The sequence below is a fragment of the Mauremys mutica genome, chromosome 12, assembly GCF_020497125.1.
Source record: "Mauremys mutica isolate MM-2020 ecotype Southern chromosome 12, ASM2049712v1, whole genome shotgun sequence".
Classification (NCBI taxonomy): Eukaryota; Metazoa; Chordata; order Testudines; family Geoemydidae; genus Mauremys; species Mauremys mutica.
Window position 1 is genome coordinate 1873070 of NC_059083.1, and position 26705 is coordinate 1899774.

A 26705-nucleotide genomic window follows, 5' to 3' on the forward strand; every position below is an offset into this window, starting at 1 on the left:
GCGCTTCCTCGCAGGAGAGAGGGAACGGTGCCGGGACGCCGGTGCTGGCTGCTGCTTCTTCAGAGTCTCGGTGCCGGAACGGCTTGGGACCGCTGGTGCGCTCCGCACCGAAGAGGACTGTTGAGCTGCTGGTGTCGGCACCGTAGGGCTAAGTGCCGACTCCATCAAGAGCTGCTTTAATCTAAAGTCTCGCTCTTTCTTTGTCCTCGGCTTAAATGACTTGCAGATCGGGCACTTATCTGCACGATGGGACTCTCCGAGGCAGCGCAGGCAGGAGTCGTGAGGGTCTCCAATCGGCATGGGCCGCTGGCAAGCCGAACAGGGCTTAAACCCCGGTGCCTTGGGCATGAGCCCGCACCGATTCGGGAAAAAGAGGGGCTAAGCCCCCCCGATTTCCCTTAACTACTAACTAACTAATCTAACTATGTTAACTAACTATACACACTAAATTACACTAAGAACCAGAGAGAAGCTAGGGTTGTGGAGGTCAAGGAGCACTCCACTGTTCCAACGGCCGTCACGGGCGGTAAGAAGGAACTGAGGAGCGGACGGGCCGGCTGGGGTATATATCCAGTGCTATAGCGGCGCCACGCCAGCCGACCCGCCGGAGTTGCTAGGGTAAAAATCTTCCAAAGAGCCGTGCACGCACGGCGCGCACACCTGACTGGAATGGATAGGAGCAATCACTCAAAGAAGAACAGGGGAATATGGGGCAGGTGCAGGGAGATGGTGTCACCTCTGTACGCGGCCCTGGTGAGAGCGTCACTGGCTGCCGTGTCCAACCCTGGCGTTGGCCCTGCGGAAAGGCTGAAACGTGAGCAGGGCTCAGAGGGGAGCCACGGACGTGCCTCAAGGTCTGGAGAAGCTGCCTGTGAGTGAGCGACGGAAGGAGCCTGTTCTGTGCACAGCTCAGGGTGACCTGTCCCATCTGTAAGGACCCCCCAGGGAGCCGATTGCTGGGAGCAGGGGGCACGTCCGTCTCCCAGACAAAGCAGAACAGGAGCCAGAGGCTGGGGCTGACCTGAGATGACCTCAGACTAGAAACCAGGGTCACGTTTTTACCGGGGGGGCAGAGGGGGGAACCACTGCGACGGCTGAGCCGGTCAGAGCACGTTGCTCTCCAACCACAGCCAGACCCTGAGACTGGATCTGCACAAACAGCCCCTGGAGGGGGGAGCCCCACTGAGTCCTGCGGGGGGGCAGGAGTCCACCCACCGGCAGGGTCCAGGCTTTGGGTTAAAAAGGTGTTTTAAGAACGCTGCGTGAATGGCTGGAACATGCAAACCCCGAGCTGGACGGAGCTCAGAGCCCAGTCAGTACAGAGGCTGGGAAACAGGAAGTAAATGGCAAAGAGAAAACGGTGACTCACCTCTCGTAACTGTGGCTCTTCGAGATATTGCTCACGTCCATTCCAGGCAGGTGTGCGTGCGCCGTGTGCACGGACATGGGGAAGTTTTTCCCCAGCAGCTCCCAGCGGGTCGGCTGTGGAGCCCCCTGGAGTCGCACCTGCCTGGCACCGAATATGTGACTCTGCCCACCCGGGGCCCCTCAGTTCCTTCCTGCCGGCTGCTCCGACAGGGGGAAAGGGGGCGGGTGTGGAATGGACGTGAGCAACACACCTCGAAGAACCACAGTTACAAGAGGTGAGGAACCGTTTTTATTTTCTTCGAGTGATTGCTCATGTCGATTCCAATCAGGCGACTCCCAAGCCTGACCCGGGCGGTGGGGTCGGAGTGAAGGAAACGCAGACTGCAGCACCGCTCTGCCGAAACCCGCGTCGTCCCTGGCGTGCTGGACGATGGCGCAGGGCGAGGTGAAGCTATGCACCGAGGAGCACGTCGCTGCCCTGCAGATTTCCTGGATCGGGACCTGGGCCAGGAACGCTGCTGACAAGGCCTGGGCCCCGGTGGAGTGTGCGGTGAGAGCTGGGGTCGGCACCCCGGCCAGCTCACAGCAAGTGCGGATGCAGGACGTCATCCAGGAGGATATTCTCTGAGAGGAGACCGGGAGGCCTTTCATCTGGTCCACCACCGCTACGAAGAGCTAGGTCGATTTCCTGAAGGCTTGGTGCGCTCGATGTAGAAAGCCAGGGCCCTGCAGCAATCGAGGGAATGCAGCTGCTGCTCCCGGGGACCAGCATGCGGTTTCGGGTACAAGATGGGTAGGAAAATGTCCTGGCTGGGGTGGAAGTTCGACACCACCTTGGGGAGGAAGGCCGGATGCGGTCTGAGCTGCACCTTATCCCCATGCAAGAACGCGTAAGGCGGTTCTGAGGTGAAGGCCTTCAGCATGGAGACGCGTCTCACCGACATAATGGCGACCAGGAAAGCCACCTTCCAGGAGAGATACAGGAGGGAGCACGTGGCCAGCGGTTCAAACGGGGGCCCCAGGAGCCTCGAAAGGACCAGGTTAAGGTCCCAGGCAGGGCAGGTTGATGGATCTGAGACTGTCCAAGCACTTGAGAAAGCAACCGACCATCAGGTCGGCAAAGACAGAGGGGCCAGACACAGCCGTGTGGAAGGCCGAGATGGCAGCAAGGTGGAGGACGCCACCAGGCCTTGCTGTTTCAGGTGCAAGAGGCACTCCAAAATGAGGGGCACCAGTGCCCGGATGGGGTATGAGCGGCGCTGGGCACCCTAACACGAAAACCTTCTCCACTTCACCAGATACGTGGCTTTAGTGGAGGGCTTCCCGCTGCCCAGCAGGACCTGTCTTACGGGGTCCAAACACAGCAGCTCCAGGGGGTTCAGCCACGCAGGTTCCAGGCCGTGAGGTGGAGGGACCGCAGGTCGGGATGGCAGAGGTGACCGTGGTCCTTAGTGAGCTGGTCGGGGAGGAGAGGTAGCGTGACCGGTACGTCTGACAGCTCCTGCAGCGTGATGTACCAGTGCCGGCAAGGCCACACCGGCGCTACCAGAATCACCCTTGCCCCATCCCTGTGGACCTTGGCCAGGACCTTGTGCACAAGGGGGAACGGAGGGAAGGTGTAAAGCAAGCGACCGTCCAAGGAAACAGGAACACCTCCGTGAGGGAGCCTGGGTCAGCGTAACACAGGAGGGTTTATCGAGTGTCTGAACCCAACACAGGAAACTCTCCGGGCCTCAGGCCTGGCCTCCCTCAGCCCAGCACATCCCAGTCCCCCTGCATCCGGGGGGCTCTGCCTGCTCCCCCTCTCCAGCCCAGCATCTGAGATCCCCGGCCCCAAGCCCCACCTCTGTCCATTGTCCTCTCTCCAGGCAAACAGGGTCGCCTGGGCCTCCTCTCCCCTCTTCTGTCCTCTGGCCGGAACCAACTGGTCAGGTCACCGGGGTCCTCTCCCCGCAGCCCATTGTCCTCCCACTGGCCAGAACCAGCTGTGACTCCAGAGCTGGGTCTCCGGGTCGCCAGGTCACCAGTTGCTGGGGTCTCCGTCCTCCAGCCCATCGGCTGGGATCCCAAGTTCCCTCTCTGGTCCTCTGTACCAATAAACTCCCTCTCCCCTCACCTCTTTAAACCAGTAACACCCAGGGAAACTGAGTCCCACACCCTCTGCATGCAAATCACTGGAAAAAACAAGAAAATCCCCCACTTCGTCACAGGGTAACACCTGCAGATGCAGAGCAGCACCAGGGGCCTCATGCTGTCAACCGGAGAGAGGTGTTTCCATAATGCTCGGGAGACCCCTAGCAAAATCACTTCATCCCTCCGTAAGCAACTACTATTCAACTCCAGGGCAAGTGGTCTTTGCCAGGGGACTAGCTCTGACAATTCCCTGGGGGGCCAGATGCCGGGGCGGGGGGGGAGATCCTCCCTGTCAGAATGCCCCGAGTTAACACATCAGGGTCATGTCGCTGTGTCGTCATGGGCAGGCGGCCCTGTGTGGGGGATTCCCCAGGCTGTGGACACTCAGATGCCAAGGATAAAGGGACAGGAGCGTAATTCCCAGGAGGACAGGGCAGGGGTCACTCCCTTTCCCACCCAGGGGACAGTGTGGCACACACAGAGGGGTCCATCTGTTCCAGTGCTGCACCACCCCACAGAGCCGTGTCGCCAACACACCATCCTGCTCCACACCCTCTGCCTGGAGACAGCCAGGAGCCCCTTACTCAGCAATGGCCGAGGGGGGTCACTGGTTCGGTCGTCGCACCAGGCGAGCGACGGCGCAGGCAGAGCGCTGGACACTACTGGGTAGAAACCGCCAGTCCCAGGCGCATGGCAGCAGAAAGGCTCCAGTGAGCAGCAAACCGTGTTCTAACAGTTAGGAATGAAATGGAATCAACCTGCCCCAATCCCCAGCCCCTGGGCCAGCCAGTGCCCGTCCCAGGGCTGGAGTGGAGCCAGCGCTCACCGGAGGGGGTGGGGGGGGGCAGAAAAGGCCCCATGTACCAGTGCCCCCCACCCTGGGCTGTACAGACCCCGGCTGAGAGCAGGGCTGTGTTGTGCCAGGCGCTGCCCAGACCCAGGGGCTTTGCCCACAGGAGCCGGACAACAGGACAAAGGTGGGATCGCCCCCCCCCATTACAGCTGGGAACGGAGCCCCAGAGAGGGGGGAATTTACCCCACTGCACACAGCCCTGGCTCCCAGCCACCCCCTGCTGCCCCCTTGTGGCTGTCTCCGTTTGCACAAAACACAGCAGTCAGCGCCCTGGGAATGGCTGTACAAAATCCTGGGCTGCAGTTTGGTTGCAATTAAAAAAAAAAAAGTTAGCAGACACCCCGCGACTGTTCTTAGTTATGGCAACTTTCCTCCCCTCGGGTGCTGCTGCCAGGCCAGGTCAGGCCAGCACCAAATTCTCTGAGTGACCAGCTCCGCCAGCCGGAGCCCTCTGCCGCCAGCGCCGGGATTCCAAGGGCGAAGGAGCCTGCACCGAGCTGGGCTGGACCGAAAACGTGGGGCCACGGAGCTAAAATCCCCTCCGGGGTGACACAGCTCAGCCAGCCTGAGCCCAGCAGAGTCGGCGCTGGGCCAACAGACGAGTTCTCCAGCGACCTGGCTCCCGCCCACCCGAGGTGTTTAGTGATGGCAGAACCCACCCCCCAGGGTGTCTACGGGACAGTGCTGCCCCCGGGCGTGTCAGCGCAGACATAGAATCACAGACTATCCGGTTGGAAGGGACCCCAGGAGGTGTCTAGTCCAACCCCCTGCTCAGAGCAGCACCAACCCCAACTAAATCATCCCAGCCAGGGCTTTGTCAAGCCTGACCGTAAACACCTCTAAGGAAGGAGATTCCACCCCCTCCCTAGGGAACCCGATCCAGGGCTTCCCCACCTCCCCCCCGCCAGCACGGCCCTGACCCAATCCTGGCTGGGCCCCAGCACAGCTCTCAGGAAACCGCCCCAGCCTGATCTAACCCTGGCAGGCTGGAGCCTCCACCCACCCCCTCGAAAGCTGTTCCTGGGGTTCACTGCCCTCATGTTGCGGGGGGCGGGAACCTGCCCTGTGGGGGGTGCTGGGAGGGGCAGGTCTGGGGCTCCCCCCTGGCACCACTGCCCCAGGCTGTAAGCCTCAGGAGGGGGATGTGGCAGCACCAACTCTGAAGCCAAAGTGGGGGCTAGGGCCCCCCACCTCCATCCCTGGCCAGAGAACCCCCTTGCACGCCCCATGCCAGGGGCCAGGCAGCTGGGAAGAGATGGGATGTGCTGGGAGACCCCAACACTGCAGGGGGGTCCCCAGCCCCCAGCATTTCTGGCTGGCTCCGTTCCCAGCTCCCCCCTCACCCCCTTCCAGCCCGAGGGCTGGCGGCTCACCCGTCACAGGGCGCTAGAGCTGGGAGGGCTGTTTCCAGTGGGGGAGCGGGAGGGGGGGAGGTGGGGTCTGGGGGGGGGGCGCTGTGTGTGCAGCTGTTTCCAGGGGGGTATCCAGGGGGTGCGCCGCAGAGCCCAGGGCTAGTCCCAGCTCCCTCTACAGGGGTTGGAGGGGGACAGGGTCAGTGATTCAGGACTCCGGGGTTCCATCTCAGCAAGTGGGGGTGTCTAGGACTCCATCCCACGCCTGCCAGGGGCCGGGTGACCACGTTCCCAGGCCCAGCGGGCACCGAGGAACGAGGCCTGGGCGGAGACCTGCAGAGAGAACGGGAACTCCAATAATATTTTCTTTATTTACATGTTCCAGGCTGGAAAGGTCAGAACAGCTGAGCCCGCCCTCGGGGTCTGACAGGCCGGGCAGGGGACGGGGAGGGAAAAGGAAGGAGTAGAAAACAATTGTACAGTCAACATAAAAAACAGCCCCCCTCCCCTCCCCGCCCCCCAGTAAGGAGCATGCTGCCCGGGCCGTGCCCCCGCGGGCTCTGTACACTGCAGTCCTGGAGCCGGGCGGGCGACACCCGTCTCTGCAGGGCCTCGCGGCCCAACCGCTGCTCAAATAAATAAACCCTCCCCGGAGAAGGGGACGAGGCCGCTGGTGGGACGTGAGATGGGGGGCCAGCGATGCAGCCCAGAGCACGTGAGGGGCTTGCGGCTTCCATCTGTCCGGCCAGCCCCCCCCAAACCTCCAGCCCCAAGAGCAAATCCAAGCGTGGAGACTTCCAAACCCTTTAAAACCCAAACTCTGCGCTGGGAAAAGCTCCCATGCGTCAGAACCAAACCAAACCAAACGGTAAAACCTGGCTGGGGTCGCGCCGGGGCCTGCACAGGCTGTGCCCGGCAGGTGCCTCTGCGCCGACAACCCCCAGGGGCCTCCGAACTGTAAACACTGGGGCAGTGCCCATGTCCGTGAGGGGGCAGTCACTGGCACCCTCCCCCGCCTTGGGGGTGCTGCCTGCCGGGTGGAGCTGCTCAGTCCGGTTCACATGGGGTCCGGTCCCGCAGAGCCTCTTCTGAACCTGCCCACGCTTCCACCCGGCCGCGATGCCGCCCGCCCACTGCCATCGCCGCCACCGCTCTAGCCGGAATCCGAGTCGCTGGTGTCCGAGGACGAGGAGCTGGAGCTGCTGCTGCTGGAGTCGGAGCTGGAGCTGCTGGCGCTGAGCCGCGACACGGGCACCTGCTGGGCAGACTCCGGCTTCTCGTTGGCTGCAGGGGAACAAGGGAGCCGGTCAGCAAACAGAACACGCACTTTATCCTGCGCTGGGAGCCAGGCTGGGCTAGCAGGGGCTGCAGGTCGGGAGTGAGGGGCACTGGCAGAGCTGGGGGGCAGGGCTGGGCTAGCAGGGGCTGCAGGTCGGGAGTGAGGGGCACTGGCAGAGCTGGGGGGCAGGGCTGGGCTAGCCGCGGCTGCAGGTCGGGAGTGAGGGCACCAGCAGAGCTGGAATCATTCCCCCTCACCCCGCTCCAAATCCCTGCCTCGCAGACCCCAACGCTGACGCCCCACAGAGGGAAGGCAGGGACCTCCCGCCCCCTGCCCAGCACTCACCCTTCTTGGGGGGCTTCTTGGTGGAGTTGAGCTGGCCGCTCACGTCCTGCAGCCGCTTCTCCAGCTCCCGTTTCTTCTCCAGCGCCAGCTCCTCCTTCGTCTTCCCCACCGGCTTCTTCATGGCTGCAGCGGGCAGGACAGACGTGCTCAGAGAGCTCCCCGCGGCTGGCTGGCCTCCCTGAGCCCCCCTATGCCCACCCCGCCTGGGGAGCAGACAAGCCCACCCCTGCACTCAGCCCCACCCCATCTCTGTACAGTGTGTGCAGGGGCAGAGCGCACTGCTCCCCAAGGCCCCCCCCATCCCTCGTAAGGCAGACGGGGTTGTGTACAGGCAGGACAGGGGGGTCACTGCTGAGATCTTCCCTTCCCCCCCGGCTAACTCACTGCAAGGCTCCCAGGCATCCCCCTCACGCTAACCCCAGAACATCCCCCCCACGCTCTCACTGGGAGGCACCCAACCCCCTAAGCTCCCTGATTTCCCCACCCTAACAACTTCATCTCCCTCCACCCTTGCTGCGAGGCTCCCAGCCCCCCAGCTCGTATCTAGTGCTTCTCTGCCGTAGGTCTTGGGGCGCTTTCTCGACCACGTCTATACCCCCGGCAGCAGGGCGGGGCCTCTCTCATGTCAGCACCACGAGGCTCTGGATGGGGGGGTCTTTGGCAGGGGACAGGAACTGAACGCAGGGCTCCCACATCCTAGGCCAGAGCCCAGCCTGGGACCACCCCCCCACTCACTCTCGCTGTAGGGCTTGCGCGGCTTCTTGCGCAGGCAGGACAGCACGTAGCGCTCCAGCTCCCGCAGGGTGGAGGGCTTGAGGGTCTCGAAGTCGATCTCGATCTCCTCGGGGTTGGAGTCGCGCAGCGAGGGCTCCCGCGACTGGATGATGTGCACCACCCGCCCCAGCTTCTCCCCCGGCAGCTTGTTGATGTCCAGGCTGAGCTGGCGCTTCTCGTCGTAGGTCATGGGCTTGCTCTCCTCCTCCTCTTCCGAGTCGTAGAGCACGGGGGGTGCCGGCAGCGCCGCCTTCGACACCTTACTGGAATTCCTGGGGGGGGGAGGAAATGTCAATCATGGCCAGATATCCCTCTTCTGGGCCACTGTGTGCCACAGAGCCAGCCCTGCCACCCACATGGCCAGAGACCCCATCTGGGCCACCGTGCGCCACATCTCCTCACACACACCCCGGCCACGGTGCGCCACAGAGCCAGCCCTGCCACCCACATGGCCAGAGTGGAAATCAAAGAGAACCTAAGCAGGAACTGAAAAAGCAGGACAAAGCTTGTTTATCCTTTTCCAATCTCTGAGGAGAACTTAGGTGTGAGAGAATCAGATCTACTGGTTCCGAAGGCTTGAAGGACACGGTGACCAGAACCAATCACCTCAGTTCACTAACTTGTTCACCAAATCAGTTGTAAACACAAAGTTTTTGATAAGATTCTTTTCTTTTACATTTCCAAGACATTTGAGGTCATTTTACTGAATTAAAAATCAGTCCAAAAACGTGTGCCTTTTTAAACTGCATTCCAATTTCCATCAAAATAGATCACAACCAATCTAGTAAATAAATGCATCATTCCCAATTTCTTTGCACAATAAAACACGCAATATAATGGCTTAAATAAAAATGTAGAGATCTACTGTTTCTTCGTGAACTGCAAAAAGTATCACCAAGTTTAGCATAAAGCTTATATTCAGTTACATAACATAGGAACGGCCACACTGGGTCAGACCAGACATTCATCTAGGCCAGTGTCCTGTCTGCCGACAGTGGCCAGTACCAGGTGCTCCAGAGGGAATGAACAGAACAGGGAATCATCAAGTGACCCATCCCCAGCTTTGGCAAACAGAGGCTACAGACACCATCCCTGCCCAGCCTGGCTAATAGCCGTGGATAGACCTATCCTCCAGGAACTTATCTAGTTCTTTTTTGAACCCACTTATAGTCTTGGCCTTCACAACAGCCTCCGGCAAGGAGTTCCACAGGTTCCACAGGTTGTGTGTTGTGTAAAAAAAATACTTCCTTTTATTTGTTTTAAATCAGCTGCCTATTCATTTCATTTGGTGACCCCTAGTTCTTGTGTTAGGAGGAGTAAATAACACTTCCTTATTTATTTTCTTCACACCAGTCATGATTTTATAGACCTCTAGCACATCCCCCCTTAGCCGTCTCTTTTCCAAGCTGAAAAGTCCCAGTCTTAAAAATCTCTCCTCATATGGCACCTGTTCCCTACCCCTAGTCATTTCTGTTGCCCTTTTCTGAACCTTTTCCAATCCCAACAGATCTTGTTTGAGATGGGGGTGACCACATCTGCACGCAGTATTCAAGGTGTGGACGTACCATGGATTTATATAGCAGCAATATATTTGTCTGATTATCTCGTTCTTAATGATTCCCAACACCCTCTTAGCTTTTTTGCAAATCAACATGTTTTAATGGTTCTCAACTAACAAGAATGACCCTTTGTAGGAAAAGAACTAAATACAATGGCAAAACAGGATTTCAACCCAGATTTTCTGCTTCTTGATTGAAATCAATCCACCGTGATGGCCACAAATCCACCTCCTGTGGGTATCGCAGGAGCCAGCCCACCACCCAAGGCCTCTGCTGTGGAACTCATGTGGGGCTGGGGGCGCAGGTGGAAGCGGAGAGGTGAGCAACACCCTTTGCTCACACCCCGTCAGACACACCCGTCAGGAAGCTGAAGCTGCTGAGACGGGGATTCATGTGGAAGGGGAGAGGTGCTCACACACTGAGGTGCTCCTGGGGACCCTGGAAGCCCCTGTAGCCACAGTGCGGGGACCCCAGGAGCTGCCCACTGGATGTCAGACCCACGCTGTCCCAGGAGCAGCTAAGCCCAGCGAGGACCTGTACCCCCACCCAGCCAAGGGAGTCGGCGGCAGGCAGCCGTCAGACAGGCTTTGGCTTGTTCACACAAGGTCATCGCCATGGTCGATCCGCCGGGGAAAGAGTCATCACGCAGCTGCCCTCGCCACTCCCCAGCTGGTTGGGGCACGGGCTGCCCTGCCACCTCCACATATCCCCACCCTGCTCACTTGGTGATGCTGCTGCTGCTGCTCCCGCTGGTCCCTCCACTGCTGCCCCCTGCCTTCTTGGCCTTCTTCAGCTGGGCCTGGCGTGCCCGCGCCTCCTCATCGCCTCCCCGGCCCTTGTGCTTCTCCGATTTCTTCTTCCTTTTCTTCTCCTTCCTCTCCCGCTTCTTTTTGGGCTTGGAGACCGGGCCCTGCGACAAGGCGGCCAGCTGCTCATGCACTGCCCTCAGCTGGGGGGAGAGAGACACACCAGTGAGAGGGGACCCAGAGACGAGGGGGCTGCGAAGCCGAACCCTGCACAGGGCAGCCAGCAGCTCATGCACTGCCCACAGCTGGGGGGAGAGACACACCAGTGAGAGGGGACCCAGAGACGAGGGGGCTGCTAAGCCAAACCCTGCGACAGGGCAGCCAGCTGCTCATGCACTGCCCGCAGCTGGGGGGAGAGAGACACACCAGTGAGAGGGGACCCAGAGACAAGGGGGCTGCTAAACCGAACCCTGCACAGGGCAGCCAGCTGCTCATGCACTGCCACAGCTGGGGGGCGAGAGACACACCAGCGAGAGGGGACCCAGAGACACATGAATTCTCACCAGCTGCAGCTGGAGAGGGACGACAAGGAGCAGAGGAAGGGAGCTCAGCACTAGCCCAGAGACAGGGCTCCCGTGTAAGGGGGCCAGGACACAGCCAGTGAAGATAACGCCCTGCCTGTGGCCAGGAGGGAGATGGAAATGAGAGAGACAGGGAGGAAGACACCACTAGGGGCAGAGGGAGGCAGGGAGACAGCACCCCACGGAGGAGCTAAGTGCTGAGTGGAGGGACCCAGCCAAGCACTGCCGCCCCCCGCCCCCCCAAAGAGAAGGCGCAGCCTCCACACCCGTATGGTCAGGGTCGACGGCCTCACCTGCTCCTGCAGCTCCGCCAGCCGGTTGGCGCGCTCCTCCTCCGAGTCGGAGCTCTCCTCGCTCTCCGACGAACTCTCGCTGCTGCTCTCCTCGTCGTCCTCATCCTCATCTTCGTCCTCATCCTCGTCGTCGCTGGACGACTCCTCGGAGGAGGATTTGGAGAGGGCTCCAGACAGCCCGGCTGACGGCGGGTTGGTGTCCAGGGGCTCGTCCGGCATCTTGGCATAGCTGAACTCGAACACGTCCTGCGGGAGGGCGAGGGAGGCCAGGGTTAGTGGGTGCAGTGGGGAGACAAAGGCGTGCTGAGTCCTGGGGTGGGGGCGGGGGGAGGGGAAGTGCCACCTGGCCCCGCTGCCCCACTCACCTGCAGCTTGCGAGCCATGGCCACGACGTCGTGGTCGGGCGGGTTGTACTTGTAGCAGTTGGAGAACATTAACCGGACGTCGGCAGCAAATTCCTGCGCGTCGTGGTAATCCCGGTTCTCCATCTTCCGCTGCACCACAGGCAGAGAACACAGGGTGAGCGGGGGTGGCTGCACCAGGGAAGGGGCACAGGCCCCCCATCCCCAAGGTTCTCCCCAGACTGGGCTGCAGCAAGGGGGCTCAGAACAGCCCATCAGGCAGTTACCACTGGCCAGAGCCTTCCTGGCACCGCTGGGGGCAGGACAGCCCCCACCGCCCGCGAGGAGGGGCAGGGTCTCAGGCTGCCACACGACACCTTCCACAGGGCGATCCGGCAGGCTCCCCAGTGGGGGACCTGTCTCCTGTAGACCCGCACCAGGAAGGCCTCAGCTCACACCTGGATGGCATGGAGGTTTCTGGGATGCCCCCTTCCCAGGGCCAGGTCACAGGCTGCACTTCAGGGATGCCTTGTTACTAAGCTCTCCCCCAGTCCCCAGAGGAAGACTCCGGGGCACACCCGGAGGTTCCCCAGCACCCTTCCCCTCCCTCCCTGCAGAGCCCCCAGCCGCACCTTGACGGTGCTGAGGTCCATGGGGCACTTGATGATCTCGTGGTAGTCGTGCAGCCCCAGGGCCGAGGCGTCGACGGGCTTGTAGAAGGGCCAGGCGTAGGCCGCGTGCTTCTTGGACACCAGGTCCTTGAGGATGCCGTTGCAATACTTGAGCTGCTCGGACAGCTTGCCCTTCTTGGAGGTCTGGTGCTGCTGCGAGTCGGGCAGGTCCTTCTTGGGGGGCTTGATGGGGCGCCCGCTCTCCCGCCGGGTGGGGATCTTGGCCGCTTTGGGCTCCAGAAGGGTGGCCGACGGGGACGACTCCCCACTGGTGGCGATGATGGCTGTGGTGGTGGGGGTGGTGGTGTCCGCTTTTCGCTTCACACCCTTCTTCTGTGGGGCAGGGACAGAGAACATGAGCAGTGCGCTGAGCAAACCCCGCCCCCTTCCCCCACCCAATTTCATGCCCATACAGAACCAACTGAAACCCCAAACCACCCAGCACCTGTCCCACGCGGGACAACTGCAGAAACCCCACCGTCCTGCGGCCCAAATGCGAACAGCACCCCCACAGCCAAGTATTTTCTGACCCCCATGTGGCCAACCGCAGCCCCTCCCTCCAGGTCTGCAAACACCACCCCCTCCACAGCAGGACAGACTGCAGATGGCTCAACCCAGCCAAACCCCCCTGCCCCACCAACCCCCCTGCCAGTCTCCCCAGCTGTTCACTCGACCACCCCCAGCCCCACGCCAGGTGGGTGCCTACCTTGGCCACGGGCTGCGTGGGCGCGGGCACAGCCAGCACTGGCTGGCAGGCAGCGGAGTGCAGTGATTTGAGAAGCGGTGCCGAGATCACCGAGGGGTGGGGGATACTGAGCACAGTGGTGGGGATCTCAGCGCTTGGGGTGTAGAGCGAGGCGTGCGAGACCGAGGAGACTGCGGGCACTTGGTGAGCTGCAGTGACTGCTCCTGCCAGGAGAGCTGGGGGAATACGCAAGCACCAGTTAGCACCAGCACCTGGGAATATAGTCACCACCACACAAGGACTGGCCCAGTGTCACAGCTGACCATGGAACCGAGGAGTCCTGGCTCCCAGCCCACCCATCTCTAACCACTACACCCGCCCCCCCCCATTTCCAGACCACTCATTCCTCCATGTCTGGGATCTGCTTGCCCCCACACCAGAGCTGCTGCCTACTGCCCCCACCCCTCCAGAGCAAACTCCGGCTAGTCTCCCCGTCACAGAGCGCACGTACCTGCCGCCCGGGAAGCCCCCTTCTTGTGGCTGTTCTTGGCCACGGTGATGACAATCTCCTGCTCCTCTGCAGGCATCTGAGCCACTTTCTGCAGGAAAATCTTCTCCAGGGTCTGGGCCATCAGCACAATGTCATCCGTGGGCTGTAGGCCAAGGCAGAGGTGAGGGATTAGAGGGGGCAGGGGAGGGGCTGGGGCTCACGCCGACTCCAGGGAAAGCCCAAGGAGCAGAGCACTGCAGGGAGGGCCGGCTGGCTGGCTCTCACCTTGTTGTAGATGTAACAGTTGGTGAACATGGTGTTGAAGTCCTGCATGCACTCCGCCGCCCCCCAGTAAAAGCTGTTCTCCAGACGCCGCTTGATGGTCCCCATGTCCATGGGCTGCTTGATGATCTTGTGATAATCCTGCCGGCAGAAGAGCACAAGGGGCCAGGTGGTCAGTCACAAGGTGTGAGCCCTACAACAAGGATCCCAGTCACACCCGCGCCCCAGAGGCACACGATCAAGGGAGGGTGGTGGCATCTCAGTCCAGAAATACCCAAGAGGAGCTCACGGACGCAGGAGCTGTGTAATGTCACTCATCCACACACATCTCATTCCGGTTTCTACACTCAAGTCACCTGGCAAAGGACAGGGGTTGTATCCGCTCAGAGACACTTCCTAGGGTGCCTGCAGTGTTCCAGTCAACGCTGGATTCAGCCTCGCATACAACTCAGGGACGGGGACCCCTGCGCACCCTGGAGCGGAGAAGCCTAAGCTACTGGGACAGCTGGTGACCATGAATGGCTGCGGTCCCAGTGACCCAACAACCTGGACGACTCCAGTCCCAGGTGGGGTGCGACAGGGCTGGGAGACTAAAGCTAAGGAAAGAGCAAACCTACATGGAATTTACCTCCGGGCTTTAAATCCTTGAGCGCCACAGGTGCACGGGGGGCTGGCGTTTAATATTGGGGTCACGTGATGTCTTCTACAAATTCATGGATGGGAATCTGCAAAACGCATTCAGGGCACAAGAGATTAGGTGGGGAAGTGTCCAGGTTACCTGTAAAGGGGCTGCCTCACCTCATCCCCACCTTTGTAGGGAGCAGCAGGGTGGGGCGGCTGGTTTGGGGAAGCTCCCAGGACAAGCCAAGCAGGCCGGATCTACAGGGACCTGGAGACCCTCAGCTCTGGGACAGCATGGAACCAGCTGAGAGACCACCACAGGTCGGGAAGGAGGAGTTGGGGATGGCACAGCCCAGGCACCTGCAGCTGCATCTTTGTGGCACAGACCCCAGGATGGGACAGTGCTGTCCCTGGGACTGTCATACTGGGGTGTGTGTGGGGGGGGAGAAATACTTTAGGTTAGGCCACTTGGTGAAGCAATATTTGACTGACGCATCCTCCAAACACCCCTGGAAAGGCACACACTCTCCAAGCCAGTAAGGATCAACCGGGGGACAGACAGACAGACAGACACACACCCCTCCCACCCTCTGGGCCTCAGTCACTCCCATGCCCAGCCCACAGAGCTCATTACCGGCAGGCCCAGCTTGACAGCATCGACAGGCTGGCGGAAGGGCCAGGCGAACTGATGTTTCCACAGGGCCTTCATCACCACCTTGTGGAGATACTGCAGTTGGTTGGTGACCCTGCCTGGCTTTTTGGGGTTGGACACCTCCGGTGGTGGAGGGTTCACCTGAGGCAGGTGCAGGGCTGGCACCGACGCCATGGTGGGGCTCTCGAAACCCTCGTAGAGCAGTGACGGCTTGCGGATCCGCTTGCCTGGGGTCGACTCCGTCGCCAGGCCCATGAGCCCAGTACTGCCCTCCCCCAAAATCCTGAAATGGGAGCAAAGACACCATTAAAAGGGTAACTCTAGGACTAAGAAGCTCATGCCATCTGGCCCTGGGCCACCAGCACACAGCAACACAGAGCAACAGGGCCTGCAGACACCACAGGGGCAGGACACCTCAGGTGGAGGGAAAGAACTCTGTGCCTGCTGGCGACAGCTACTCTTGGGTCCGGGAAGGAGCTCTTCTGAAAAGTCTCCCCAAAAAACCATTCCTGAAGCAAAGCTGAGAGGCGCCTGTGCTATTTATACCCCTCCTAGGGCACAATTAGTGCTGGGAAGATTGTGCTGCTTCTCCGAAAACATCCATCCAATACCAAGCGAAAGGCAGAGAGGAAAGTGTACTAAGGCAATCTGTCTCTGGGACATGGGTGAATTCTCAGCCACACGCATGCCCAGGGAGAGGCCATGAACTCTAGCCAGTTGCCGCTAGCCTAGGGTGGCATTCCCAACTGTTTCTATGGGAGCACGAACCAAGGGCCTCTCCTAAGGGCCCAGACCCCAGAGATCTTGCTGTGGAACACCAACACCCCACACAACACTAGTGCGTCATAGCTACAAAACCACACCGCAAGCACCAGAGAGATTCAGGGCTGCAGAGCCAAGGTTCTGGCACACATCCAGGTTATGTCTGGAAACAAAGGGCGGCAGATTAGCTCCATGAAAAGCCTCATCTATTTCTGTGCCTTCTGGACAGGACTGTTCCCTAGAAGTCACTGCCCAAGGTGCCAATGGCACAGGGCAGGGCTCTCCAGCAGGATGTGGAAGGGACAGGAGATGGGGACGGTCATGAGGCACAGGTAGCACAAGCAGAAGTCACACCACATGGAGGTCTCCTGCAGCTCAGCAATCTAGCATGGAATCTACTTTAAGGCCAGTCTGACCTCCTGTGTATCCCAGGCTGGTACATTTCACCACTGCTCTCTAATGCAGCGGTTACTGTGCAGCGATGGGTCGCCAGGGCCCACGTTAGACTGCCTGGGGCCAGGGCTAAGCCCAAGCCTCACCGCCCAGGGCTCAGGCTTCTGCTTCAGCCCTGGACAACAGAGCTCAGGTTACAGAACCCCCCAGAGATGAAGCTCTTGGGCCTTTGGCTTTGACCTCCCCACTGTGGGCAGCTGCCCCAGCAGGCTCAGATCCTCCCTCCTGGGCTTGTTTAGTAATTTTTGTGGAGAACCCCATCTCCAGTGAACCAAATCACCTGTGCTATACAGACACTCCCCGGGTTACGCAAACCCGACTTACGGAAAATGTTCCGTAAGCTCTTTTTGGCGCGTAATTGTCAGAGATACATTCCCGACTTGCGCAAACTTCAACTTATGCGTAAGTCGGGGAGCTTCTGTACAGAGCTGTGCAGTGCAAAGTAACCAGAGCCGGTCAATGAATACACTCAGGGGAACAGCATCCCCAGGGCCAAACTCGAAGGAACCCGACATCCCCACCGCTCTCCTTAGAGGCACACACAGCAAGGCACTGGCAGGGGCTGGGACTGTGTCACCAGGTTGCTATGGGGCCTCTAATCACAGCCCTGCAAAAACCAGGGGAACCAAACCAGTGTTACAATCCCAGTTCAGAGCTTGCATCCTGCTTAACAAGGAATGGGGGGGGGGGGTCACCCTGGCTCCACCCAGTGGGGAGGCCGGATTTCCTATCCCTGGCAGCCAGCCAGAAGCCAACCCCTATCTTGGGATACTGAGATCCCCCTCCCCCATGCTGTGTCTCCAGACAGGGCCTGTGGACAGGCTGATAAAGGGTGGAGGGCTGGCCCCGGGGAGTCAGGAGCAGCACCAGGGGCCTCATGCCATCAAGGGGAGACAGGTGTTAGGTGTTGTGTTGTTTCCCTAACACTTGGGAGACTCCTAGCAAAATCACCACTTCACCCCTCCATAAGCAACTACTACTCAACTCCAGGGCAAGCGGTCTCTGCCAGGGGACTAGCTCTGACAATTCCTGCCTTTCCTGGGGGGCCAGATGCCAGAGTGGGATCCCTGTCAGAGTGCCCTGCGCTGACATGTCAGCTCATCTGTCATGGGCAGGAGGCCCTGTGTGGGGGGATCCCCAGGCTGTGTGGACACACTCAGATGCCAAGGATAAAGGGACAGGAACCACAGTGCCTCTGATTAGCCAGGAGTAATTCCCAGGAGGACAGGGCAGGGGTCACTTCCCCTTTCCCATCCAGGGGACAGTGTGGCGACCATCCTGCTCCACACCCTCTGCCTGAGGAGAGCTGGGAGCCCCTTACTCAGCAATGGACCAGGGGGTCACTGGAGCAGGGTTGAAAAGCCACTTGGCAGATCTAGTCCACACCTGAGAAGCTTATTGCTTCTGGTTGGGTTGGGTTCAGTGTCAGGTCCAGCCCAGGCCGTCCCCTTGGGGAGTCTGGAGACAGGCTGAGGTTGTAAGCAATCCCAAAGGGCTGACCTCACACCTGTCCCCTCTCAGCCACTCCAGATAACAAGGGGGCTGGAAGCAGGGATCACCGAGTAGAATCCTCTATGTTGTACAAATCAGAAATGTTCCTAATGACCCCTTCTTCTTGCCTTAACATGAACCCATGAATCCAATCTTTCTACCTCCAGGGACTAGGAGCAACCTCCCTTCTCTCCCAGAGGGGCAAGGCTAGTGAAGAGTGGTGGGAGCAGGCCAGGGGCAAGCTGGCAAGCTGGCCACACACACAGGGCTGACATGTGCCTGACTCACCCTCACTGCAGCCCTCCTCCCTTTGCCACATGCATGACTGCACAGAAAACTCACCCCTCCCAAGCCCTGACCCCACTCCAATGACCCTGCTGCAAGGCACAACTGCAGTGACAGCACAGCCGAGAAATAGCAGTGGCAGGTCTCAGAGTTCCCATGCACATACCGCCAACACGTGGCAAGTGCAGACCCAGCATCGTCTCACAAAAGGCACCCAAAACACCTGCCAGGACAGCCAAGAGTTGCTCTTCCTTTTGGGGGATGCCCATATTTTAGCATGATAGAAACTGATTCTGTGTAAATAAACCCCAAGCCATCAAATGCATAAACCCCCTACATAATACAGGAACCCCAGAGGCAGCGCACCCCCATTTAATGCATTGTTTCAAAAAACCCACTCCACAAATACACTGGCAGTGCCTGGCACCCCCAATTAACATCAGAAAGCAAGTAGTAGATGATGTTTTCACCCCTCAGCTCGCAGAGAGCCGAGCCGCATGCAGTGACCTTAGCAGGCAAGGTGCACACTGGTAAGTGGGGCTAGCACCCCCAATTAACTGTGCATTGCAGAAACACAGGGCGCCAGGCCCCTGGCTACCATATAACAGGATCATCCCCAAACCCTAGCACAAGAGCGCTTAGAAAGGAATGCTGAATACAAACCGTCCTCACGGGCCCCAGGCCCCCCAGGAACGGAAAGCGAGGGTGTCAATAAATCCAAGTCCTCTAACACAGGACAAGGGGTCACTGAGGACACACCAGCCCCCCCACTAATGACAGCAATGCAAAATGGCTTTGCATATAACACCCCGCAGCAGGCCCCACGTAACAGCAGCGCATCCAAGGCACCCCAACCCACTGCCTCCATATCGCCCAGCAATGCCCCCCCCCATGGCATACCCCGCCCCCCGCCCCCCATGCAAACCGGGGCCGAGCCCAGCCCCCCGGCAGAGAGCCAGGCACCTACTTGTTGTGGGGATTCACATTCTGCAACATGCCTGCAGCGGCTGCTTTCCAGGGTCTCCCTCCTCCTCCTCCTCCAGGTCCTGGGTCCTCGGCTGAGCCCCCCACTTTGCCAGGGTGCGGGGGCAGGGGGGGGGGAAGAGGAGCCCTAGTGACACATGCTGTTCCCGCGCCGCCGGGTGCAGGGCGGCCCGCTGCTGAGCATCACCGACGGAGGGCGGGCGGCTCCCGTCACACGGCGGGGGGGGGAAGGCGCTGGGGGGGGGAAGGCGCTGGGGAGGGGGACAAGCCTGGCACCCCCTCCCCTCCCCCCAGCGGCTAGAACCAGACGCGGGGGCTCAGGCTAGCAGCGGCCGGGTGCCGGGCCCATGCACAGCCGCGGGGCCGATGTCTCCAGCGAGGCGAGCGGCACCAGCAAGGGGGGCGGGGACCCCAGCACCATTCACCGGGTTCACATGAATGGAAGCGAAGAAAATGGCGGCGGCTGAAGGGAGGGGGATGCAGGGTGGGGGGCCCCCTCTTCGGAGCCCCCGGCGGGCTCCAAATCCTGTCGGGCTCCGGTCAATATAGGGCTCGTTGGGTCCCCCGGCGCCCCCTCTGCCCGTGGAGGCCGGTCCCCGGAAGGATGGTCCCCGTCAGGGAGGCGGATGGCACTGGATTGTACGGAGATCACTGGCCCGGCTCCATCTTGGCTGCCAGGGGGATGGGGCGTTCTGCGAGGGCCCTCGAGGCCGCAGGCAGGGGTCTCTACGGAAGCCGGGGAGGTCCTGCGAGCCCGTCGGTGGTGTGGAGGCGGGGGTTGGGGGCTGCCCGGCGGAGGATGGATCCGGATTGAGTCCGCCCCCTTCACGGACCAGACTTCAACCAGTTCCTTCCTCCTCTTCAGCGAAATGGCGCCTCTCGGCCTGTCCCCGGTCGGCCTTATATAGACAGCGGCTTGCCTCTGATTGGGTGGTAACAGTTGTGACATCACCCCGCCATCCGGACTCGCCCCTTCGCCGGCTCATTGGGCGGAAGCTTGCCAGACGCCGCGTTCTGATGGGCCTCCATAACCATCAGTCACATTTCTGCTCTTCCCCGCCTCCTCGATAGGCGCTCGAGCGGCCGGCCTAGGCGGCGCGCGCTGCCATTGGCCAGCGCTGCCATTCGTTGTTGGCTAACTGGCTGCCGAGTCACGTGGGGGCGGGGCGACCGTTGGAACTGGCAGTTGGCTGTTGTTGTGCTGCTCCCCGCGGGGGAGGGGGAGAGGAGGGAAGCGCCATTTTGAGCTGCAGCGGGGAAGAGGGCGGACAATAAAGCGGCTGCTCCCTTCAGACGGCCCCTGCGCCGCCCCACATACACCGCGAACCGCTCCGAAACTCCTGTCACAAACGTGCCCCCGAACGCACCCCAGCCCCAGCCCTGACATCCCCAGCGCCCCTCGCCGCGAGGGACGGGGAAAGGCCCCCGCCAACCTGCCGGTGCCCCCCAACTAACCTGGCACCTGTGCCAGCTCCTGGCGCTCAGTCCAGCCTCTGCTCAGACCCTAACAGCACCGTCCCCCCCTTCCCAGCCGTACCCCAGACATGGGGTACCCGAAATCCCGCCAGAATCTCATCCCTATGCCCCCCATGCTAACATCTCCCTCCCCCGCCTGCTCTCGCGCCAACCCCTCTCCAGCCCCCCCTCAGAGCACGTCAACAGCACCATCCCCCCTATCCCAGCCGTACCCCAAACGGGGGGTACCCGAAATCCCACCAGAAATGCATCCCTCTATGCCCCCCACAATGCTACCATCTCCCTCCCCATCCTGCTCTCATACCAACCCCTCTCCAGCCCCCCCTCAGAGCACGTCAACAGCACCATCCCCCCTATCCCAGCCGTACCCCAAACGGGGGGTACCCGAAATCCCACCAGAAATGCATCCCTCTATGCCCCCCCATGCTAACATCTCCCTCCCCCGCCTGCTCTCATACCAACCCCTCTCCAGCCCCCCCTCAGAGCACGTCAACAGCACCATCCCAGCCGTACCCCAAACGTGGGGTACCCGAAATCCTGCCAGAAATGCATCCCCCTATGCCCCCCACAATGCTAACATCTCCCTCCCCCGCCTGCTCTCGCTCCAACCCCTCTCCAGCCCCCCCTCAGAGCACGTCAACAGCACCCCCCCCTTCCCAGCCGTACCCCAGACATGGGGGTACCCGAAATCCCGCCAGAATCTCATCCCTATGCCCCCCCATGCTAACATCTCCCTCCCCCGCCTGCTCTCGCGCCAACCCCTCTCCAGCCCCCTCAATGCAAGTCAACAGCATCGTCTCCCCCATCCCAGCCATACCCCACATACGCAGTTAATCCCCCCCAAACATGGGGGTACCCGAAATCCCACCAGAAACACATCCCTATGCCCCCCACAATGCTACCATCTCCCTCCCCCCGCCTGCTCTCATGCCAACCCCCTGCACCCTCCCCATCAGCACAGATGTCAACAGCACCGTCCCCCCCAATCCCACCTCACCCCCCAAACTCCAATAAAACACGGACGTCACCAAAAATACTGTCAGAAAACCACTCCAATCCCCCTGTGGCACTACCACCTCCCCTCCCCCCTCAGCACTCACGCCAACCCTCACCTACAACCCCGAGCACAGACACCACCACCGTTCCCGTGTACCACAGAGCGCAAACAGAAACCCCACAGGAATTCCTGTCTCCACACCCGACACCCCTTCTGAGCTCAGCCCCCCACAGCGTGGATGCTAATGGTGCCATTCCACCCCACACACACACACAATGACCCCCACTCATTGCTCCAGCACCTTTCACACCATGGGACCAGCTTAGCATAGGGACACGGAACCCCGTTAGGGAGCGGGCTTGGCTCCCCAAAAGGGTTAAAGGTCCCCACAGAGGGGGCAGATGTGGGGTTTCTAGAGTCATCCCCCCAAATAAATGTGTTAGTCTCTAAGGTGCCACAAGGACTCCTGGTTTTTTTGCAGATACAGACTAACACGGGTGCTACTCTGAGCTCTCCCCCCCGCCCCCAAAAGTGACTAGCAAAGGTAAGTGACCAGGGCTTCTCCCAAAGCACAAAGGAACGGATGGAACTAAAGGGTTTCAGCCTAGAAACACGTTTCTTTCTCTCTCTCTCTCCTCTGTTGTCAGGCTGTCTCCAAGGTGCAGGCAGCCGCCATCCTGGCAGCTCCCCCCTCCCTCCGCCTCCCCTTTAATATAGGCAGCAAATCTCCTCCCGAAAGCTCTCTGGAGGGCGGGGAAAGGGGAACGATTACGGGGTAACTTGAGGGGGCATCTGGTGGTTTTTCACCCCCCTTTTCCTGCGGGCAGGCGTGGGCTCCCTCCCTCTTCTCTGCCCATCCATCCCCGCCCCTCCTTGTCTCTCCACATTTCATCCTCCCTGATCCAGTGAGATGGAAATTCCCCGTTCACGCCTCAGTCCAGGGCTGACCCCCCAGAAGGGAAGGTGGTGGCATGGGGGGATCAGTGATCTCAGAACGGGGGGTTAGTGCCACACATGGTGGGGAGGTGGATCCCACCCTTCAGGTCTGTCTGCAGCGGCCATTTTACATGGAAAGCCCTAGTCGCGTTAGTGCAGATCCCAGGCCCGATGCCCTAATAACCCCCTGAAAGGATCAGGCGCTGCCCCGCCAGGGTGGTAACACGAGGCGGAGAGCGAGGCACATGAGTCATTTCAGCCCCTGAAGTCACCAGGTCTTTGTGCTAGGCGGTCCCACCCCCTGGTGCAGGGCCCGCTCCCTCCTACAGCCGTGACACAGCATTTTCACTGCTTCTCGCCTGCTGCTGCATGATTCGCACCAGGAAATAAGTTAGATATATTATACTGGAAACTGCTTTGCCACCTTAACTGCAGTGATCACTCCTGCAGGGATAGACAGGGATTTGGGGGGGATGATCCTAGGGATTTGGGGGTGTTTAACCCCATTACTATCCCCTCTAAACACCCCCCCTTACTTTGCAGGGAGTGAAGAGCTGGGAAGGCCCAGGCAGATTTGAACCTCATTTTTCCTGGTTTACATTCAACCCAGTGATTTCATACTGTTGCTTTGTACTGATATTTGGTTTTAAGTATCTTTTATGGTTGGCACCAGCTCTCCGCCTGCCTCTCACTCACAGCAAATCCCCCTGTCTGGGTCATCCACATGGCTGCTTATTCAAGGGGCAAATACCCTCTTTGCCCAAGGTCACCAACAGACCCTGGGCCAAGGTGAAACCAGCCCCCCTCTGGTAACTGCGCTGCCCCTACCCCGGGTGAAACCCCCATCCCACAGTACCCTTGAGCGACGGGGACATCCCTATTCACCTCACCCACAAGGATTCCCCCTACTCCAGGGATTCCTCCCATTACCCCCCTTCCCCATAGCAATCCCCACCCCTAGCTCCTTCAGCCCCCCTCAGCCCTCCTTCCCTGACTGACCCTGGTGCTCACTTCCCTCCTTCCCCATAGTGATCCCTGCAAGGATCTCTCCCCCCGCCACCCCCAATCTCTATGCCCTGACACGCCCCAACCCAGGCTCTCACTGCCCCTTCTCCCCAGTGACCCCCACTCCAGGGATCCCTCAGGCCCCCTCCCCAGCCCCCCCGCCCTGACCAGCCCCACACCAGGCTCTCTCTGCCTCCTTCTCCCCAGTGACCCGCACTCCAAGGATCTCCCCCCCACACAATCTCTATGCCCTGACCAGCCCCACCCAGGCTCTCACTGCCCCCTTCTCCTAAGTGACCCCAACTCCAGGGATCTCTCCCCACCCCTCTGCCCTGCCCGGCCCCCCCCCCAGGCTCTCACTGCCCCCCCCCGGATCTCTCCCCACCCCACCCCAGGCTCTCACTGCCCCTTCTCCTAAGTGACCACCACCCCATGGATCTCTCCCCCCCCGCCCTGCCCGGCCCCACCCCAGGCTCTCACTGCCCCTTCCCCCCAGTGACCCCCCCAGGGATCTCTCCCCACCCCTCCTGCCCTGCCCGGCCTCACCCCAGGCTCTCACTGCCCCCTGCCCCCCAGTGACCCCCACCAGGCCCCCCCCGTCATGCCTGGCCCCCGGAATCCCCAGCCCCCCAAGGGCCTGTCCTCACCCCCACCCCAGCTAACCCCAAATTATTAAGCCATATGCTAATTTTTGCTAATTACCCCGCTAGACTGTTCGTTACAGCGCCTCACCCCCCCCCCCCCCGTTCGGCCCCACACAATGGTGGCGCCCCCCCACTAGCAGACCACGTGACGCATCGATCGGCGCGAGGCCCTCTGCGCCCGTCAGTCACCGCCATGCTCGGCCCCGATTGGCGGAGGACCAGCGCCAGGGCGGGCACGCGGTTGATTGACAGCTCCGCACCCCACGTGGCTCTCCCCCCCCGCCCTTAAAGGCGCACGAAGCACTCACCGGATGGGCTGCCGGGCGGGCGGCAAAGCCCCGTCCCGGGGCGCGGGGGTCCCATCTCCTCGCCCCCGGCGGAGCCCGGCCGCGATCCCCGCGGCGCCCCGCCCGGGCGGGGGCCCAGCGCATCCCGGGGCGGAGGGAGCCGCCGCCTACGTCACCGCCGCGCTGATTGGCTGCCGCCGTCACGTGACGCTCCAACGCGCCCTTCCCCCTCCCGGGGGCCGATCCCCCGCTCGGAGCCGGGAAAGCTGCCGGGGGGGCGGGCGCCAGCCGGGACCGAGAACCGGGGCGCGCGGGGGGGGGACCCTTCCCACCAGGCCCCCCCGGGCTCCTGCTTTGGGTTAATGTCAGCATGGCGGCGGCACAAGGAGCCCAAGGCGCATGCGCGGGGAGGGGGCGCATGCGCGTTGGGCTCTCGCTGCAGCTCCGACCCCCGCCCACCTCCCCCAGGGCTGGGCGGGGCCGGCCGCGTGCTGCTGCGGGCGGGGGAGGGGCGGCGGCTCTGCAGCGCTTGGGGCGCGTGCAGCGTATCGTGCACGTGACTGCAGTGCAAACGTGGTGCAGTGTCCGTGGGGCGGCCGGGCCCGCCGCAAGGCGCCTTTGTCACTGCACGGGAAACTGCATCACCCACGCAGTGGGAACTGGGCAGCGCCCAAGGGCGTGCATGCAAGCAGCAGCCTGCAGCGTGCAATGGGACAGCCCTGCTGGGAGCGAGCGTGTCCCGCTGTGAAATACCGGTGTGCAGCGTGCGGCACAGAACCACACTGCGACCTGTCAGGCTGCCAATAGAAATAACCCCACGCTGCTCGCAACAGTGCGCCGTAAAGTAGTGCAGCGGGCACGCACCATTCTGCGCTATACAATTGAAAAGTGCACAGCAGGAAAATACATTGCAGAATTTCCATGTGCATGCTAATTAATAGTGAAAGCACAGAGGCTATGGAGTTGGAAATTCAGCACATGCAAAGCAAGAAGAATAATGCATGAAGTGGTGGCAGGCAAACTTTAGAAGACATTTTAAATGGTCCTAGGCCTGCTAACACTTAAGCAAGTGCCTGATTTTACTCTCACAAGTAGTCAGTGCAATGATTCCAGTGCTTCGAGTTAAACATGTTGTGACGCATGGCCAGAAAGGGTTAAGCAGCCTGCAGGATAAATGACCTAAATTCAACCCTTAGAGATATTTTGGTAGATAATGTTTGTGTGTTGTGTGTTTCAATATATATTATTAGAGGTTAACAGTGTAATCAAACAGTCCCTGCCTATGCTGTGTTCTCTTAATTCAGAGACCAAAGGAAATATTAACATTTAAATGAACTGTACACATAGTAACAACTGACATCTGCAGGGAGAGCAATACAGCAGTGCACAGACAGTCCAGGAAGCTTTTGGAGAGGGTTGGGGACAACTTCCTGGTACAAGTGCTAGAGGAACCAACCAGGGGCCGTGCTCCTCTTGACCTGCTGCTCACAGACAGGGAAGAATTGGTAGGGGAAGTAGAAGTGGGTGGCAACCTGGGCAGCAGTGACCATGAGATGGTTGAGTTCAGGATCCTGACACAAGGAAGGAAGGAGAGCAGCAGAATACGGACTCTGGACTTCAGAAAAGCAGCCTTTGACTCCCTGGGGAACTGATGGACAGGATCCCCTGGGAGAATAACATGAGGGGGAAAGGAGTCCAGGAGAGCTGGCTGTATTTTAAAGAAGCCTTATTGAGGGCACAGGAACAAACCATCCCGATGTGCAGAAAGAATAGCAAATATGGCAGGCGACCAGCCTGGCTTAACAGAAAAATCTTCAGTGAGCTTAAACTCAAAAAGGAAGCTTACAAGAAGTGGAAACTTGGACAGATGACTAGGGAGGAGTATAAAAATATTGCTCGAGCATGCAGGGGTGTAATCAGGAAGGCCAAGGCACAATTGGAATTGCAGCTAGCAAGGGATGTGAAGGGTAACAAGAAGGGTTTCTACAGGTATGTTAGCAAGAAGAAGAAGGTCAGGGAAAGTGTGGGCCCCTTACTGAATGGGGGAGGCAACCTAGTGACAGAGGATGTGGAAAAAGCTGAAGTACTCAATGCATTTTTTGCCTCGGTCTTTGCAGACAAGGTCAGCTCCCAGATTGCTGTCCTGGGCAACACAGTATGGGGAGGATAAGAGCAGCTGTCAGTGGTGAAAGAACAAGTTAAGGACTATTTAGAAAAGCTGGACGTGCACAAGTCCATGGGTCCAGATCTAATGCATCCGAGGGTGCTGAGGGACTTGGCTGATGTGATTGCAGAGCCATTGGCCATCATCTTTGAAAATTCATGGCAATCAGGGGAGGTCCTGAACGATTGGAAAAAGA

The 26705-nt window shown here is 60.1% G+C and overlaps 1 protein-coding gene across 5 annotated transcripts; it reads right to left on the reverse strand.

Moving 5' to 3' along the window:
* Positions 1 to 6058: 6058 nt before the first annotated feature.
* Positions 6059 to 24563, reverse strand: LOC123346400 (bromodomain-containing protein 2-like). Of its 5 annotated transcripts, none has more exons than XM_044983775.1 (12): positions 24367 to 24563; positions 15008 to 15308; positions 13756 to 13893; positions 13492 to 13633; positions 13002 to 13216; positions 12257 to 12628; positions 11649 to 11777; positions 11284 to 11529; positions 10386 to 10612; positions 8066 to 8376; positions 7331 to 7453; positions 6059 to 6990 (listed from the first exon to the last, which is right to left on the reverse strand). In XM_044983775.1, the coding sequence occupies exons 2-12, from the start codon at positions 15278 to 15280 to the stop codon at positions 6860 to 6862; spliced, it is 2307 nt and encodes a 768-aa protein (XP_044839710.1). In that variant the 5' UTR covers positions 15281 to 15308; positions 24367 to 24563; the 3' UTR covers positions 6059 to 6859. The 5 variants fall into 5 exon arrangements, with proteins under 5 accessions (XP_044839710.1, XP_044839711.1, XP_044839709.1 ...); XM_044983776.1 differs by lacking the exon at positions 24367 to 24563 and adding an exon at positions 18984 to 19131 and having other exon boundaries at positions 15167 to 15308; XM_044983774.1 differs by lacking the exon at positions 24367 to 24563 and adding an exon at positions 18984 to 19131.
* Positions 24564 to 26705: the final 2142 nt, after the last annotated feature.

Coding starts and splice junctions, on each gene's coding strand:
- LOC123346400 (XM_044983774.1), bottom strand. CDS start 19,012: ATGTTGCAGAATGTGAATCCCCACAACAA. Junction 11,530..11,648: donor CCATGGCTCGCAAGCTGCAG/GTGAGTGGGGCA, acceptor GCCCTCCCGCAG/GACGTGTTCGAGTTCAGCTA. Junction 8,377..10,385: donor AGCAGCAGCAGCATCACCAA/GTGAGCAGGGTG, acceptor TCCCCCCCCCAG/GAATTCCAGTAAGGTGTCGA.